The following is a 15,574-nucleotide window of genomic DNA, read 5'->3' as shown; positions in this document are numbered from 1 at the left end:
GTAAAATAGCATTTTTTAATCGTAAATTTATTTAAAGGGATACTTGATTCAGCAGTCAAAAGTTAATATTTAATGTAGTAACTTCATTATTTTTCATGTACAATTCATACTTTTAAAAACGAATGCTTCTCCTTGCTGTCGACTTAAGATGACATCACCTGTGCTGAGGAAGTAGATAACAACCAATCATGGCTCAGTTTACTGACCAAACCCAGAAAACAGGTCAGTCGACTGCAAATGAAAAAAAGAAAGTTTTAAAGTTATTAATTGTAAATGAAAAATAGGGAAGTTATCAAATTCAATCTGGACAAAATATATATATATTTTTTTTTTACCGCTGAAAATGGCTCAATGGGTCAAGTATCCCTTTTTTTTTTTTTTTTTTAAAGACATAGTTATCACTTGATTGATTTCCACTTGTGAATGCAACGTGCTTGTGAGGCCGTAAACGTTTTTGTGTGTCGTGTGTGGGCAGGCACGGTGATGACCCCCAACTACCTTCGCTCCCCCAAGATCAGCGTCTCCCCGTACTGCGACTGCAGCAACAGCGGCAGCAACAAGGACGAGTGCGACAAGCTGGCCACCTTCTTCGCGGACAACACGTGCCTGCGTGAGTCCAAACAATCAAACAAACATCCCCACTTAATGCAACGTGCCTGACGATTCCTTTTGGATAATCGGACGCATTTTTGTCCCACAATGCCTTCGGCTCTGCGGGAGGCCAACGTCTCGCCAGCAAAGGGTTTGAATTCAGTTTAAATGGACACGGTTATTTTAATGGAGCCAAAAGAACACCGTCAAGAAAAAGACAACAAAATTGACAGCACTTGACTGACAGTCCACATCTGCACCAGATGTTTGCATAAATCTGTACACATAAACACAAACAAGGCCAGGCAATTTGTCCGTCCTGTCCTATGAGAGTGAGACGATCTGCAATTAGTTAGAGGCACGTTTTGGAAATCTGCATAATTATGCTTTAAAAACACAGAAACCAACAATATCCAAATTTGGTCCACTTTTTTCCCACGATGCTATCAGTCATCTTATTTTTACAAATGGTCCAATCAAAAGTGTGGAAATGCTTTCCTCTCTTTCACGATGCAATGTTAAGGGCTCAACAAACATGGCGGTTTTTGCTTTTCCTGAAAAGTGACCCGGCAGAGTCGCGTTCCAAATGTGAGCGTATTAGCATGACGGTCGCAGTTGCGAGCTTTTGACAGCAGCCGTCCAATCATCAGCGGACGTCAGCAGCTGTGAGCAAAAACCGCTAACGGAAGCGGTGGCTAAGTAGCCGCCGGCTCTCTCGCATTTTTAATTGAAGCCCTCAGCTTGCACCCATCAACTTTTATTTCCGACCTGGGACCGCCCAAACGAGCTCAAGATTGACGCGCAGATAAATGTTGCGATTCACGCTGCGCACTTACGGAACAATATCATGTTTGCAATCATATGGAAAACTGCTGCGATGGGGAAAAAAAAGAGCTTCTTTTTTTGAACTTACTTGAACTTTTTGCTATTTTTGAGTTGCGATTTCTGTTGGTGCCAAAAAACAACAACAACTCTTAAGACACTAAAATCCATTTGAAGGAAGAGGAGAAAAATCAGACAGTATATCCAAAAATGGAATTATAATCTTCAGAAACTTCAAATAATTCAAAAACTAACGTTAACCAAACGAATCAGAAATCCTCCGGGAACGCGTGCAAGGTCATCTTCCGCCACGTTAACTCGAACCTGTGTCCATGCGCAGGCAACGCCATCCAGGCCTTCGGGAACGGGACGGACATGGGCGTGTGGCAGCCCGTCTCTCCCGCCCAGACCACCGCCGCCGTCACGTCGCCGCAGCAACGCAACCGCAACAACAACCTGGACAACCACATCAACACCGACTCGTCAATATACCACTTCTGCGGGAGTTTGCAGGTGCGTGCGTGTGTGCGTGTGCGTGCGCGCGCGTAGCTTGCCGAGTCGCGGCGTTCACACCGGCGGGAATTGAGCGAGCGCAGCTGATGAAACGGAGCCGCGGCTCGCGGCAATGGCGCCTGCGGGCAGGAAGTCCGTCAGCGACGTTCATGTCGTTAGCACAGAAGCGCAATTCAAATACGAGACCACATTCAACATTTGATCTTTTTTTTGACACAGAAAATGCTAATGATAATAATGAGATCATTCCCAAAAAGTTTTGTCTTTTTGTTTGTTTTTTCCCTCTCCTGAGATTCGTTGTACTTCTCATGATGACCAACAAGTGAATTTTTTTTCCCAGCAAGTATTACTAAAAGATTCGCAAATTAACTCGGATTCAGTTGCTAGTTTGATCTGTCAAATCGGTCCAAAAAATATTGATGATCATTTTTCAAAGTAAAAGCAGATATTTACAAATATCTTATTTTGATCATCAGGCTACTTTGATGGAGGACTAAATCCATCGCACAATATTTACTGTTGAGAGGTTCAAATTCTGAGGATGTGAACAATTTCAAGTGACCAAGGTCTGCTAATCTCTTAGTAGCCAATGAATCGATTCGTTGTTGCAGCAGAAAAGTTGCTGTAAATTGTAAACTAGCTTCATTCATGTTGTTAGTGTAAGCAATGCATCTCACTATAATGATCAATAATCTTAATTGAATCGAATAAAATAGAAAAATAATGTTGATTTCATTGCTAACAACAATTTTGCTAATCACATTTCATGCAAACACACGCTGCTCGCTTCCGACAGTTGACTTTGTGTGTCCAACAAACAAACGGAGCGAGATTTTTGTTTGTTTTAACTTCATGAAAAGAAAAAAGTTGCATTTGTCTGTGTTTTGCTTGCGAGCTAAACATTTGCCGTCTGTTTTCATGCCGTGTTTTAAACGAGCTGCGCACAACCCAAAGTGACGGAAAAGGCCGCGCGTTGACATGCGCACAACCGCGCGCGCACGTAGCCTGCGGGGTTAGCGTCGCGCTGCGTATGGAAATGCGCCGCATGCTAATGTGACTTTTGCAAGCGTCCAGGTTGTCGACGGAGCCGACGTGAAAACATTTCCTTCTCTTTTTGTTTACCTCTTTGAATTGGAAATGAGCCACGTACGTGAATATTGTTTTTACAATTGACATTTTCTAAATTTGAACTTCACTTTTGGTTTGAAGGGTCAGCGCGCGCGCGCACGCACGCTTCTCGTTGGCTGCTTCTTACCTTGCATTTCTTCCAAGTAATTTCTTCCATTTTTGGTGCCCGCAGAGCTTTCTTGCCGTCACGCAATCAAACGCGGATGGCGAGATGCTGATTACTCGCCACGCTTGCAATCAACAGCAAACATCACGGCCGACTTTTAATTCCGGGAATATTTTATTTATTGACTTATTTTTTTACAAATGATTTCATCCGCTTCGCAACTGCGGCTGACAAGCAGAGAATCACACACAGGAAGTGGAACGCAAATCAACAACTGAACAGGAAGCTGTGAAATGGAAATCGAGTGACAAACAGGAAGTGTAACAACACACAAGATGTGCAACATAAAACAGGAAGATATGAGAAGAGTTCAACAAAACAGGAAGTGTAAGGATACACAGGAAGTGTTGCAACCGCTGACTTTTTTTTCTTGAACAGGCCCAGAAGTTGAAGTCCAACTCGAGCGCTGACAGCATCTTCTGCGTGGTAAGTCGTTGTCGTCATTCAACTTGGCCATTATTTGACCACATGCCACGTTAGCTTAGCCGCCTAGCATCTCGGTTAGCCTGAGCTAAACAGAGTGTGCTCAAAGTGGAGGTCGAGGTGTCACCTGACCTGCGAAGGCCGCGGCCTCCTCGCGGACTTCCTTGGAGGTGGCGAAGGCGACCGGTCCTTGCAAAGTTCACGGCAAATGTCAGTGTGCACAATCAGTGACATTTGCTGGCGCCTAGCGAGAGATGACCCCGCCTGTTAGCTTGCAGCTTTATTAGCTTACGCTAGCACACACACGCGCACGCAGGAAGAGACGGCGCGCTTTCTGCGGTGGCATTTAGCGGTAATAAAAACAACCTTTTGATGTCCAAGCAGATGAATTTATTCAAGCGCGGTCAGCGTTGAGTAAGGCTCCCGTCGTAAATGTATTTATGACGTATGTTTTCAACTTTTCATAACAATTTTATTTCAGTTTGTTAATGGTAATGAATAGTCGTTTTTTTCTCATTTAAAAATAATATATTTTTACATTATAATTTTGGTTTTCAATTTGTGTCTCTATATGTACTATATGTGGTTTAGTTTTGAGTTTTTCAATTGTTTTTTCATATGCAAAATAGTCTCAGATTTTGTGTTTGGATTGTTGTCATTTGGTTTATTCTTGTGGCGTCGCAGAATTGCGAATTTTCAACTGCGCTGAACGAACAGGAACATTTGTTGAAATGATTGCGCGTCATCCAGTTTGCCGTGTTTTGTTGCAGGACCCTCAGATGGACGGTCCCAGCACATCCAACGCCATCGTGAGAAACTCGTCCGTCCGCCGACGGACTTCCTGGCTGACGGCTCTGCTGCCCCCGCTGCTGTGGTTGTGCTACTGCGGACGCCATCTTGCGTCCTCGCCGGACGACTTGTAGCCTCACCGGACTGACAAAATGAATTTATAAGGGGAAAAAAATTACGCGTACAATTGTTTCTTTCCTTCTCCTTCCTCACTGTACGAATTCCCTCCGGATTGTGTTTGATTCTTCAGTTTTTTAAATCTTTTTTTTCACTTTGGGCTGTGATTGACTTTTTGATGTGCGTTTTTCTTTGCGTTGGTCAAGAATGCGGGAAGTGGACGCTACTAACGTGTGGACGCAATTTATGACAAACAAAAAGTTTCATCAGTTAGCACATTGATGCTAATGAGCTAGCTCACTACTTTTTTTCAGTTTGACAAAGATTCAACACATGCAGAAACTTCTGCCATTTTGTGTTGAAGTTGCCATTTTAGGAACATTTCCACGTATCGTTTGATAAATCCACAAAAAGTCTCATGAAGCAATTGTTGAAAAGACACCAGGAAACGGCCATTTTAGCGTTTTTACAGAAGTCCCATTGTGACCCTATTTGGCGCACCTCTAATAGCCAGATGAATGATTGGACAATTAGACATGAAATAAAAAATTTAATTTGCTGTAATGCAGCGGACATTTAAACATAATAATAAAACATCTTTGCTAATGTTGTTAGCCTTGAAAGTTATCCGCCCACTGAATGTCTCTGGTCCCTTGGCCATTCAAACTACGACTGGACCTGCCGCTAAGCTAAGCTAAACTAAAGAGCAACAAAGTGAGAATCTCGTTTTGTAGTAGAGATTATTAGCCTCGCTATTGTTATCGTCAAAACGGCGACAAGAGGTGCGTCTTGTGGGAATCATGCCAATGCATTGTTTTTTTATTTTTTATTTTTTTATTTAGCAAAGATTCACAATGACATGCAGGAAAACAAGCAGGCTAGCCATGCAAGCGTTAGCTTCTCGCTATCATCTGTACAGCGTAATCACAACGTACTGAGAAATCCAAAGCATTTTACTCGGATGAACGCCAAACGAGGAAAAAGTTGGCTTCGAAAGGAGTTTGCTAATGCTAATGCTAATGCTAACGCTAACGTGTATATCAGCCGAGTGGAGGGGGGATCGGGTTTGGGACTCACAAAACGTAGTTTTCTTATTCTTTGGTCAACGATTTTGACTTGAAAGATTCTCGTTTTTTACGTATACGTCTATTTTCTCCTGCTCTGTATGCGATGTAGAAAAAATTCCATTCGCATTTGTAAACACAACCAAAAAAGAGAATATCCGTGTAACTCCTGTCGTAACTTCAATATAAGCAAATTTGTTTACGATGTTGCTAAATATGTCGATGTTTATTTTCATTTTTGGGACAAAAATGTGAATTATTTTTCTACATTTTGATTGTTTGATTTGCTTTTCTTTGGCGCTTTGAAAATGAATGAAGGCCTAAGCTTGTTTTTAATAATAGCGATATTATTATTATATTCATGATGAGACGCATGGTGGTTGAGGGTTTCAAGATGGCGTCACCCATGTTTTCGACTCACAAGACAACAGATGGCGAGTCTTCTTCTACTTCTTCTTCGGCTTCCCGCCATCGTCTTCGCTTGTGAAAAATGTCAAATCTGTTGTACAAATAACCAAACATTAAAAATGTTCAATCACCCAACTTGACTCACTTGTGCTCTTTTGCCAACAAAATGGTCGGTCACCCTTTTGTCACGTTACTAGCCTATGCAGTTAGCTTAGCTTTGGTAAAAAAATATGTTGAGGACACGACTCCTTTAAAATAAAAAATACTGTTGACTTTTTTTCTTTTTTTTTTACATGGGGAGAAACCAAATTTTTTGTTTAATGGTGATTATTTTCCACCCCAAAATGAACCATCACAATACACCTCACATTTTACATAGCTGTTTTATCATAATAAAAAAAAACATTTCATTTTGAAAATGTAAGACATTTTTTCATGGAAAGTAAAAATTAATTCACGTTAGATATCTTTTTTTTTTTTTAAACATGACATTTTTAAGGGAAAAAAACATGCAATAGTTCAACTTTATGTAGTCAGAACACACATTGTGTTGCAAAAAAATGTTTTGTGCAAAATTGCAGTTTTTAAATGAAAAATGTAAGTCTTATTAAAAAATATATTTTATTCTGGTCAAAAATAATTTTTCCATATTTTTTTTGTGAATAAAATATATTTCTGAATGCAAAATTAAAACTTTCCCCACTAGATTTAAAATTTTATTTTTTTATTTTTAATGCTGACAAAAACAGCCTTTTTTGCAAAACAGCTCAATTTTTGGATGAAAATTTTAAACTTAGATGAAAGAAATTCTTGAAAATATTTGTTTTTGACTAACAAATATGAATTTTTAATATAAATACAACTTCTTGCGTGAAAATGTAACAATGTTGCACAAAAAATTTACATGGATGAGTTTTGATTATTAGCATTTGCAAACCTCACCATCTTAACAGTTGCCGTTTTTTCACCTGAGCATGTTAGCGGAAGCTTGCTGAGAGGACGCCGTAAAAAAATGCTCCTATAAATGACGAAGGCGGGCGGGCGGGCGGCCGAACAAGGGGGCGGTGCGCTTTCTCCAGGGTCTGGCCACGAGACCCTGTAGGCTAATTGGCGTCTGGGTGACGAATTGACGGCGAATACGAAAACGTCTCGTTGGAATTGCGACGCCGTTTGGGGACAACCAACGCAGTTCGACAGCCGACAGCCAGAAAAGAAAAACTCCGGCAATAAAGCTCCAAAAAGCTCCTCTGGGATTCCGGAAAGAAGCTTTTCAAAGCCCATCATGCTTTCCATGCTCGTCACAACAAAAATTGAACAACATGAACACAAACAAAAATACACCCAAAAAAGAAAAAGAAAAAAATACATTTTTTATACAACAAATAGAAATCATTTCCCAAAGGAAAAGTTTTTTTTTTTTTTTTACAAAGGTACTTTTTTCACAAAGAATGAAAACTTTGTTTCGATAAAAAAATAATTTCTTCCATTCAATAACCATAACTTAATTAAAAATAAACATTAACAATGAAAACCTTATAGTTGTTTAATGCCTTTTTAAATTAAACGAACATCTACTTTTAAATATGAAAAATCAATACATTAATAAAATGTGAATTGTTTTAATTATTTAAAATAAAAATAAAATAAAATAACAAAATATTAAAATAGCAAAAATATTCCTTTTTCATTTTGAATATATTGTAATATGTTTTTGGTCATCATTCTGACGTTTTAATATTAAAAGAGCGGTAAGATTCATATTTCTTTATTTGGACATTATTTTGTAACCTTACTTGTATTATCGCCGACTATTTCAGAGTTGGGAGCCGCTCACATATTGAACTTCCGACATCACACGACTGGGAGATGCGAGAGGGGGGTGGGGTGGGGGGGGGGGTCAATAAAGGGAGCATTAAGGAGAGATGAGGGGGATGGGGTGCGCACGGTTGTTTTTCTTGCTGACGCGTGAATCGGCATCGCTGCCAGGCGTCCACTTACAGCTAAAATCGCTCGTCTTTCATGTACACAAAAGAAGCACTTACCTCCACGCTAATGGCCGCGCGCCTTTTAAAACATCTTCAAACAAAAATGTCAGATAAACTTGGTCAGCCGTTTTTTTTTTTTTTGTCTATAAACCAACCTCCATCAACGGGCAGGACCAATATTGTCTTTACTCGCCACAGAGACACCAAATTATATCAGGTTTTTTCTTTTCTTTCATAGCTTAAAGTCCAATCAAAACGCTGCTAAATGCACCTTGTAAGAAAAGTTTATCATGACAAAAAGGTTCATTGTCAAGGGTGAGGGTAATTTGGAGTAAACAATTTTGACCTTTGAACATGTTGATAAAGTTGTTCGAACATATTGGTACAATGCAGGCTAAATGCAAAAAAAAATAAAAATTCCCAGAATGTTTTGTGCTAGCCACAAAGTCAAGTCAAAGCCAGATAAGTCAAAAGTCAAAATCTTATGAGGATAACGTTATATATTTTATATTAATTCAGAGGAAAATAGGATTGAATGTTGACAGGATTATGAGTTTTGGGGGTAAAATATTCGACTGTAATAAAAACGGTTGTTTATTGGTCCTTACTAAATAAAAAACATTGATACATTTATTTTTAAATTTTTCTTTTTAAAAGTCTTGGGATGCTAAGAATCAACAGACAAGTCAGTCAGTAGCAAACTTTTTTTTGTCGACTTCATTAGTTGTCGACGATACGCATTCGATAAAGACGCAAAAAGATGAAACATATTAACATAAAAATAGTACAAATTTCAAAAGACAGAAACAAAAAAAAATACATTTGACATCATAATGTATGTCCTGTAAAAGTTAACAATATGGAGGGTAGCGACATTCCTCCCGTCGCTCACTAACGAGTCCTAATGAGTAAAAAAAAAAAAAAAAAAACTGAAACGTTCCAGAGCAAACGTCAAGACTTGTTGGCTTAGCTTCCTTTTCAACGACTTCCTTGTTGAGCTCCACAACAAATGAAACATTTCCCAAAATGTTCCCATCGGGTGAAATTTCCAGCTGACCTGAGGTCCCGGCGTACCGCAGGGCTCAAACGCAAGTCCCCTGGTGGTGCAGCACGTGCGTGCGTTGCTTGAGGCCCGGAGCTCGCTGGCGCGAGTCCGCCGCTCGCTGCTGGCATGCGGCGTCCGCCAGCGCGCTGGCCATGGTCAAGCCTGCGCAAAAGTTCAAAAGACTTCAGCACAATCTTCAAAATGCCTTCCATGAATTATCATCGCTGTCATTTTTCCGTTTGTCGACGTTGACTTTGTGCTTGATGTCGAAAATGTGAGTGAAGTCAAAGCAAAAAGCGCGTGAAAATGTGCCGTCCTGAAGGAGTTTGCGGCTGGCGGCGGGCCAACATCAATGGAAGACGGCGGGCCTGACCCTCCGCTGAGAGTCTCCCTGGGGGAGGTAAGAGGGGGGGAGCCTTCGCTTTTATCTCCACTTTCGCGCTCCCTGGTGGTTTAACAGGTTTTTTCTTTTTGGTAACGAAAAGCGGGAGACGCTTCCTGTCTGCTAACAAGCCGACCTCAAGACGGCCGCTCGAAAAATGATGATGACTTCTTTTTTCTTTTTTTTACCAGGGTGCGCTGGATGCTCACCCTCTTGGCCCCGCCCTCCAAACCCCCTGGTTTAAGACTCTAACTCAAGTCTGAAACCTTAAGTCTACTTTGAAACCTTCAGATGAAAGCAAACTGCGACCAAGACTCGAAACCACAACTCGAAACCTAAATTTGGCTTGAAAGCACAATTTTAAACACAAAGACGAAAACATTCCGCAATACATTTTCATGTGCTTGAAATGTGGTCGGAAGGCGACAAGTTCTTTTAGCGATTTGGTTTCTTTTTGTCAGCTCAAACGTGTCTCAATTGAATGTCGCACAAAATCCCGCCGACTATTTCATCTTTGAAGGACCCCCACAAACAGACAAAATGGCGCCTTGACACCATTTTGTGCTGAGGTCCGAACCCATTTTTTCTTTTTGCCAAAATATGAAAACAGAAGTTGGCGTGCGTACCAGATTGTCCTGGCGGCGGAATTCCAGACGGCATTCTGGGTAAAAACATCAGCACGGTGAGAACGGCGGCTCTGCTGCCCCAACAAGGTTCCACGGCGATGGCCTTAGGCACCGCCTACACGCACGCACGCACGCACACACACGCACACACACACACATTAATTAGACAGTCCGAGGTCCTTACAGGCGCACCAGCGGGACTCGATGTTGTGGATCACGTTACGACATCCGACGCTGCGGCTAATGTGTCCTGGCTATCGATCACCTTCGACCTTTCTGCTCGGCTACGCCACAAAGGTCACATGCAAAGACCTGATAATTAACCACCCGAATACGTCTTACACAAACATACACGTTTTCTATTCATGAGGGGTGCGACGGACATAAAATGGCCGACGACGTTTGTCTTTTTGGGTACGACTTCCTGAGCCTTATTTTGGGGTCTAGCAAATTTCATGTTGATGACTGACGCTGACTTTTAGGGGCTGAATTTTCACTTGATTTGGAAGAAAACCTCGCAAATGGCCAAAATCAGGCTAAGATGGCTGCTTTGAACCAAAATGGCCGACGACTCGTGTTTTTTCAGATATGTCTTCCTGAGACTTTTTTTGTGGGTCTGCTCATGATAAACAGAACTACCAAATGTTATGTTTGAAAGTGGGGGGAGGGGTGGCGTCGTCTGTGATGTATTTTGTTCATATTTCGTTCGTCTTGGCAGATGTTACTAGCGGGTCGGGTCGGGTCGGGTCGGGTTACGCCACTCATGGCCCCGATGTCCATCTTGCGTGCCAGATTTGCGTCTGGAAAAATGATTGTGTGCAGGGGTCCATTTTTGAACAAAGCAGATTTTCATCCAGCGTCGTCGGCAGAAAGATTACAAGACGAGATGTGTGAAAAGTAAAAACTTATTTTTTTAAAGCGTTTGCGACTTGTGGTTGGAAACGTGAATCCAACGTTGACATTTCCTGAACTGCGGATGAACGCTAAGCACGTCGTCATCGGCAACCGGCGTTACCGCAACGCACGCCAAACGTGCCGTCGAGTCAAAAGGTTTTGTGCAGACGTTTTGCTCGCAGCTGCCGAACGCCTGCTCGTCATGCTCGGGCGCGACGCGGTGTTGTCGTACTGGACTAGATCAAGTATGGAACCCGTTTCATTCATTGGAACCCTTAACTCGCTGTTTGAAATGCTGAGCCAAGTTACCCAAATTTGAAATCGTGGCCTCAAACTGTAACCCATGATTGAAAACCCGACCCAGGTTTGAAACGGAATATGAAATCTGATTTTGTAACCCAGACCCAAGCTTCGAACCCTAACCCAACATTAAAAGCCAAATTTGCAACCCGAACCCGGACTTGTTGGTCAGAATGACTCAGCAGACGTTCATCGTTCACCAAACCCTCCCAAGCTGTGAGAACCCGACCGTGTTGAAAAAACAAGCACGGAGCACACCCCCCTCGACCCCCCCCCCCCTCCTCCACTCCCCCCCCCCCCTGCCCGCCCCTTTTAGCCCATCAGGGCGTCCATCCGTGTTGTTCCCTACCGTGCACAAAATGCTCATGTCCAATCTTCTCAATGTCCAAAAAAAGCCCCAAACCCTTCAATTTCCGATCCTCTCTGTCTGGATCTGTGGAGACCCTCCACGGGGAGGCCGATGTGTGTGCGTGTGCGTGCGCGTGCGCGTGCGTGCGCGCGTCCCAAATAAAAGGAGTGAAAATGTGTAGTTTGAGCATAAAGATTCATTTTGTAGCCTGAGGATGGCAACGCGAGGGGAGTTGTGAAAGGGGGGGGGGGGGGGGGGGGGGCGTGTCCACATCATTTGATATTTGTTGTTTTTCTCTTCTGGGAGAAAAAGAATAAGAAAACAAAATCCCTTGAAGGCTCCGATGGCGTTACGGCGCAAAATGGCAGCTTTATCCGCGCACTCGAGGAGATGCTGCGGCAGATAAACACAAAATTCAAACCTCGTCGTTTTCTTCATACACAAACAATACACGTTGTTCAAAACAAACAAATAACAAATATATCAATAAATAGAAACGTACTGTACGTGCATTGATAACGAAGTCGTTACTAACAAGTTAATTAGTAACAAGAAAATATGAATATGAAGATATGAATATAAAAACAAAATTTTTTTGGTATTAAATTTTAACGTATTTATTATTCACGGTTCTTCGCTATTCTTGCCCAAATACAAAATGGAAGAACAACAAATCGCAAGTTAAAATGGCCTCTTTTGCTTCCTCAACTTCAATCGCCAGCAAAGCCAAAGCTCAGCTCACAATTCATGGATTTATTTTGTAATTGGCCGACGAATCCTGCCAATGGAAATTGCTGGTCCAGGTTGACTTCACGGCGGGCGCGAGACGACGGACGGGTCCGACCCTCGTCCCCGCATACTTGCAAACGAACACCCCCCCCCCCCCGCACCGCTTCCTCATCTTTTCCCTCGCTCTCACGTGTCTTTCGCTTTCTTGCCTGTCCGTGGTTAGCGTGACGGAGATGAATGTGTTTACCTGCTCCCATTTTCACGCACACACAAGATGACGGATGGCGAGGAGGCAATTTTTCCTGCCGCCGGTTCAATATTGATGGATGAGGATGAGGATGACCATCGATCCGCTGGTGAAGACCAAGAAAAGGTGAACTAAATCCTCTAATGAGCGCAAAAGACGAGCGACCGCATCACGGCGCACGCGCACGCGCACGCGCACGCCACATTCTCCGTTCTCACGACTGGACATCACGCAGTTTCCTTGACGGACTCCGTGTACCTTTAGAAGCTCTTCTTTTCGCACTATAGTCGCGATTCCAAGAGTTTGCAACAAACTACGAGTAGCGCTACGCTAACAATCGTGAAAACATATTGCGTATATTGCTACACTGTTGCTACATTAAGGCTGTCAAGTTGATTACAACTTTTAATCGTAATGAATCACATTTGCATAGTAAATGAGTTGCACTAAATGTATCATACGTTTTTCATAATCTTGTGAATGATCATAAATGTGAACAAATATGGCTACCAAAATATAAATGTGGCTATATCTGCTAATTATAACATAAGAAGTTCATAATGTTGAAACGTCGAGTCCGATTTGTGTTGAGGTTATTTACTGCCACGAGGTGGCATTGGTGTTTCATGTTGGACATTGGTGACAGAAAGTCAATTTTTCTTTTCAAATTCAGAACAATTAGCATTGGGAACATGAAGCGACTCCGTGACGAGTCACTCGTCCTCAAATACATAAACACATGTTTTTAATCACATTTATTATTGCTAAATTGTATTATAGTGACTTCTTTGTAAAACGTTGTATGCAAAATAATTCATGAACAACAATTGCATTACATTTTTTTTCAATGACGTCCATTTAAGAAGGTGCGTTCCAAAACTTTTGCTCACTTGAGAAGTGGCTGCCATGTCCTGCCTTGCTGAACATGGAAATCAAAAGGTGCAATTCTCAACTTGTGTCTCGTATTCATCTTTTGATCTGAAAGGCAAAAGTTTTCAATATAAAACCAAAAACCAAAAACCAAATGAATTGATCGGCCGTTCCAATACTTTTGGAGGAAACGTGACCTGAATGCTGGAGTGTGAACCGCATACGACTTGAAGTGAACGCTCATCGTCGATCTCAGAACGTCACGAGCGCCCTTAAGCAAAACATTTCATCAAGCATTCGGTGACTTGCTGTTTCGTCGCCTGCCTCAACTCGCGAAACGGAGATTCCAAAAAGCTCCTTCGTTACAAAAGCGCTTTTATTGTTGATCAAGTTTCACAAAGAGAAGATGGCCGAGCGGCGGCGTTTGCGCAGGTGACACCTTCGAGCGGCGCAAAGACAGAAAAGTCGGCCTGACTCGTTAGCCGCCACACGTCTTGCTGACTAATTGACTTCGGAGGACAATCAATCAATCAATCAAATAATGTCATTGTTTTTAAAGACAATATGAGGATTAGTGCAATTTGCAACATGGACGCGTTTTCTTTTCTTGTTTGTCTGACAAATGAGTCACGACTCACCTGCAATGCGCGTGTTTGTGTGTGCGTGTTTGCTCGCGCACCTTGCCGCAAAGATTCAGACTCCCACGCGTCATAAATATTGTTCATCTCCGCCTTCCTCCTCTGCGCGCGCCCCCCCCTGCCCGCTGATCGACACGAAAGCCCGCAATGGCAAAGCAAATACGCCGCATTAAAAGAGCGCATCGCAAATGGATTGATTGCTTGCTCGAAGCCGCCTTATGAAAACGGCAGAGCGCCGTGAATCAGCCGCGGAGGTGCGAACGGGGGCCCCCGGCGGGGATCTCCGGTCTGCGTTTGCGGACGCCGGCGGAGGATTTATGGCGACGGCTGGGCCCGAGTCCCGTAATGGCGCCGCGACCGGCGCCGCGTGATGGAGGGCCGCCTCCTCGTCCCGTCAACATGAAGACGTAACGTGACGGAGTGCGCTTTTATGGCGGCGTTTACGCCACGTCTGGCTCGTCAAAGCGGTTTCATGAAAACATTTGAAAGAAGACGCGCGAGCATTAAGTCGAGGTTGAAGCCAGCAGCTAAAAAAAAAAAAAAGTCTGGCTCACGGGACTTTTTTTTGTTGGCTTCTTCTTGAATGACCGTCTTTTGGGGCCGAAGAAAAGTTGGTTTTTTTTAAACTCTTTTACTGTCAAACGTTATCCAAAAAGATAACCCTTAGAAACATGGCGGATGCCATATGAAGGGTTGAATTCCATTCTTTCATTAGAAAAAAAAGTATGATTCTACTTTAATACGTTCTTTAGTAATCACCATTTAGTGACAATTAGATTTGATTTTTCACGACATCTTTGAAAACGCGTTTCCTAAGAACAGCCATGTTTTCATATAATTTGATCCACGGGATCGTTAGTGGCAGTTTTTCTTATTTATTGAAATTTTTCAATTCCTTCATGAAACCAGAGCTGCCCAAGATGTTGCGGTGCCCATTGAAAACAAAAACAAAAAACGTCGTTGACTTCAATTAACGTTATTGGCGGTACTCGTTGGGTTTTCCGTTGACGTTAATTAACGTTCTTGGCAGGAAAAGAGCTAAGCTATTATTTTTTCTCCATTTTACCACAAGAGACTGGCCCACAATTTGGAACACAGACAACAAACTGAGCCAACATCAGTCAATATCAGTGGCAGAACAATGTGTTCAACAGGTATGGTCGGGAGTCGGGTCGGGCTGGGCCGGGGGCGCATAAGTCAAAATGCCAGCGCCGATATTGTTATGCCAGTGCAGCCGTGCCAGCGACATTTTGGAAAAGGAAGAATTGGACTGCAAAGGAAGCGCATGAGGAAGATGAGTTTGTTCCAGGACAGTTGTTGCAAAAAAATAAGAATCCATTTCCTTTTCACTTTCGAGCACTTTTGGCGGCGTGAGAATAACTTCCGAGTCAAACGGGAAGCTTCTCAGAGCTGGAAAAAAAAAATCGTTTTTGTTTGCGTTTTTTGTACATGACAAATTGCGATCGTCGTCTTTGTAATTGTCCCTGA

The 15,574-nt window shown here is 42.5% G+C and overlaps 2 protein-coding genes across 4 annotated transcripts in view; one reads left to right on the top strand and one right to left on the bottom strand.

The window, feature by feature from the left end:
• gfra1a (gdnf family receptor alpha 1a) overlaps positions 1-6,156 on the top strand; it is a 49,988-nt gene extending 43,832 nt beyond the window's left edge. For both annotated transcript variants that reach the window (XM_086092474.1, XM_086092475.1), the window contains 4 exons: positions 476-610; positions 1,754-1,926; positions 3,599-3,646; positions 4,414-6,156. In XM_086092474.1, the coding sequence (XP_085948600.1) occupies positions 476-610; positions 1,754-1,926; positions 3,599-3,646; positions 4,414-4,566 (509 nt within the window). In that variant the 3' untranslated portion in view covers positions 4,567-6,156. The remainder of the gene's footprint in view (positions 1-475; positions 611-1,753; positions 1,927-3,598; positions 3,647-4,413) is intronic.
• A 2,118-nt stretch (positions 6,157-8,274) lies between these two features.
• Positions 8,275-15,574, bottom strand: part of atrnl1a (attractin-like 1a) — a 79,397-nt gene continuing 72,097 nt past the window's right edge. For both annotated transcript variants that reach the window (XM_086092468.1, XM_086092469.1), the window contains 2 exons: positions 10,060-10,174; positions 8,275-9,213 (listed from right to left, as the gene is read on the bottom strand). In XM_086092468.1, the coding sequence (XP_085948594.1) occupies positions 9,089-9,213; positions 10,060-10,174 (240 nt within the window). In that variant the 3' untranslated portion in view covers positions 8,275-9,088. The remainder of the gene's footprint in view (positions 9,214-10,059; positions 10,175-15,574) is intronic.

This window comes from Leptonotus elevatus, chromosome 13, assembly GCF_054856555.1.
Source record: "Leptonotus elevatus isolate MCC_2025b chromosome 13, RoL_Lele_1.0, whole genome shotgun sequence".
NCBI classification, from domain to species: Eukaryota; Metazoa; Chordata; class Actinopteri; order Syngnathiformes; family Syngnathidae; genus Leptonotus; species Leptonotus elevatus.
The sequence above is the reverse complement of the archived record's forward strand: the minus strand, read 5'-3'. Positions and strand labels throughout refer to the sequence as shown.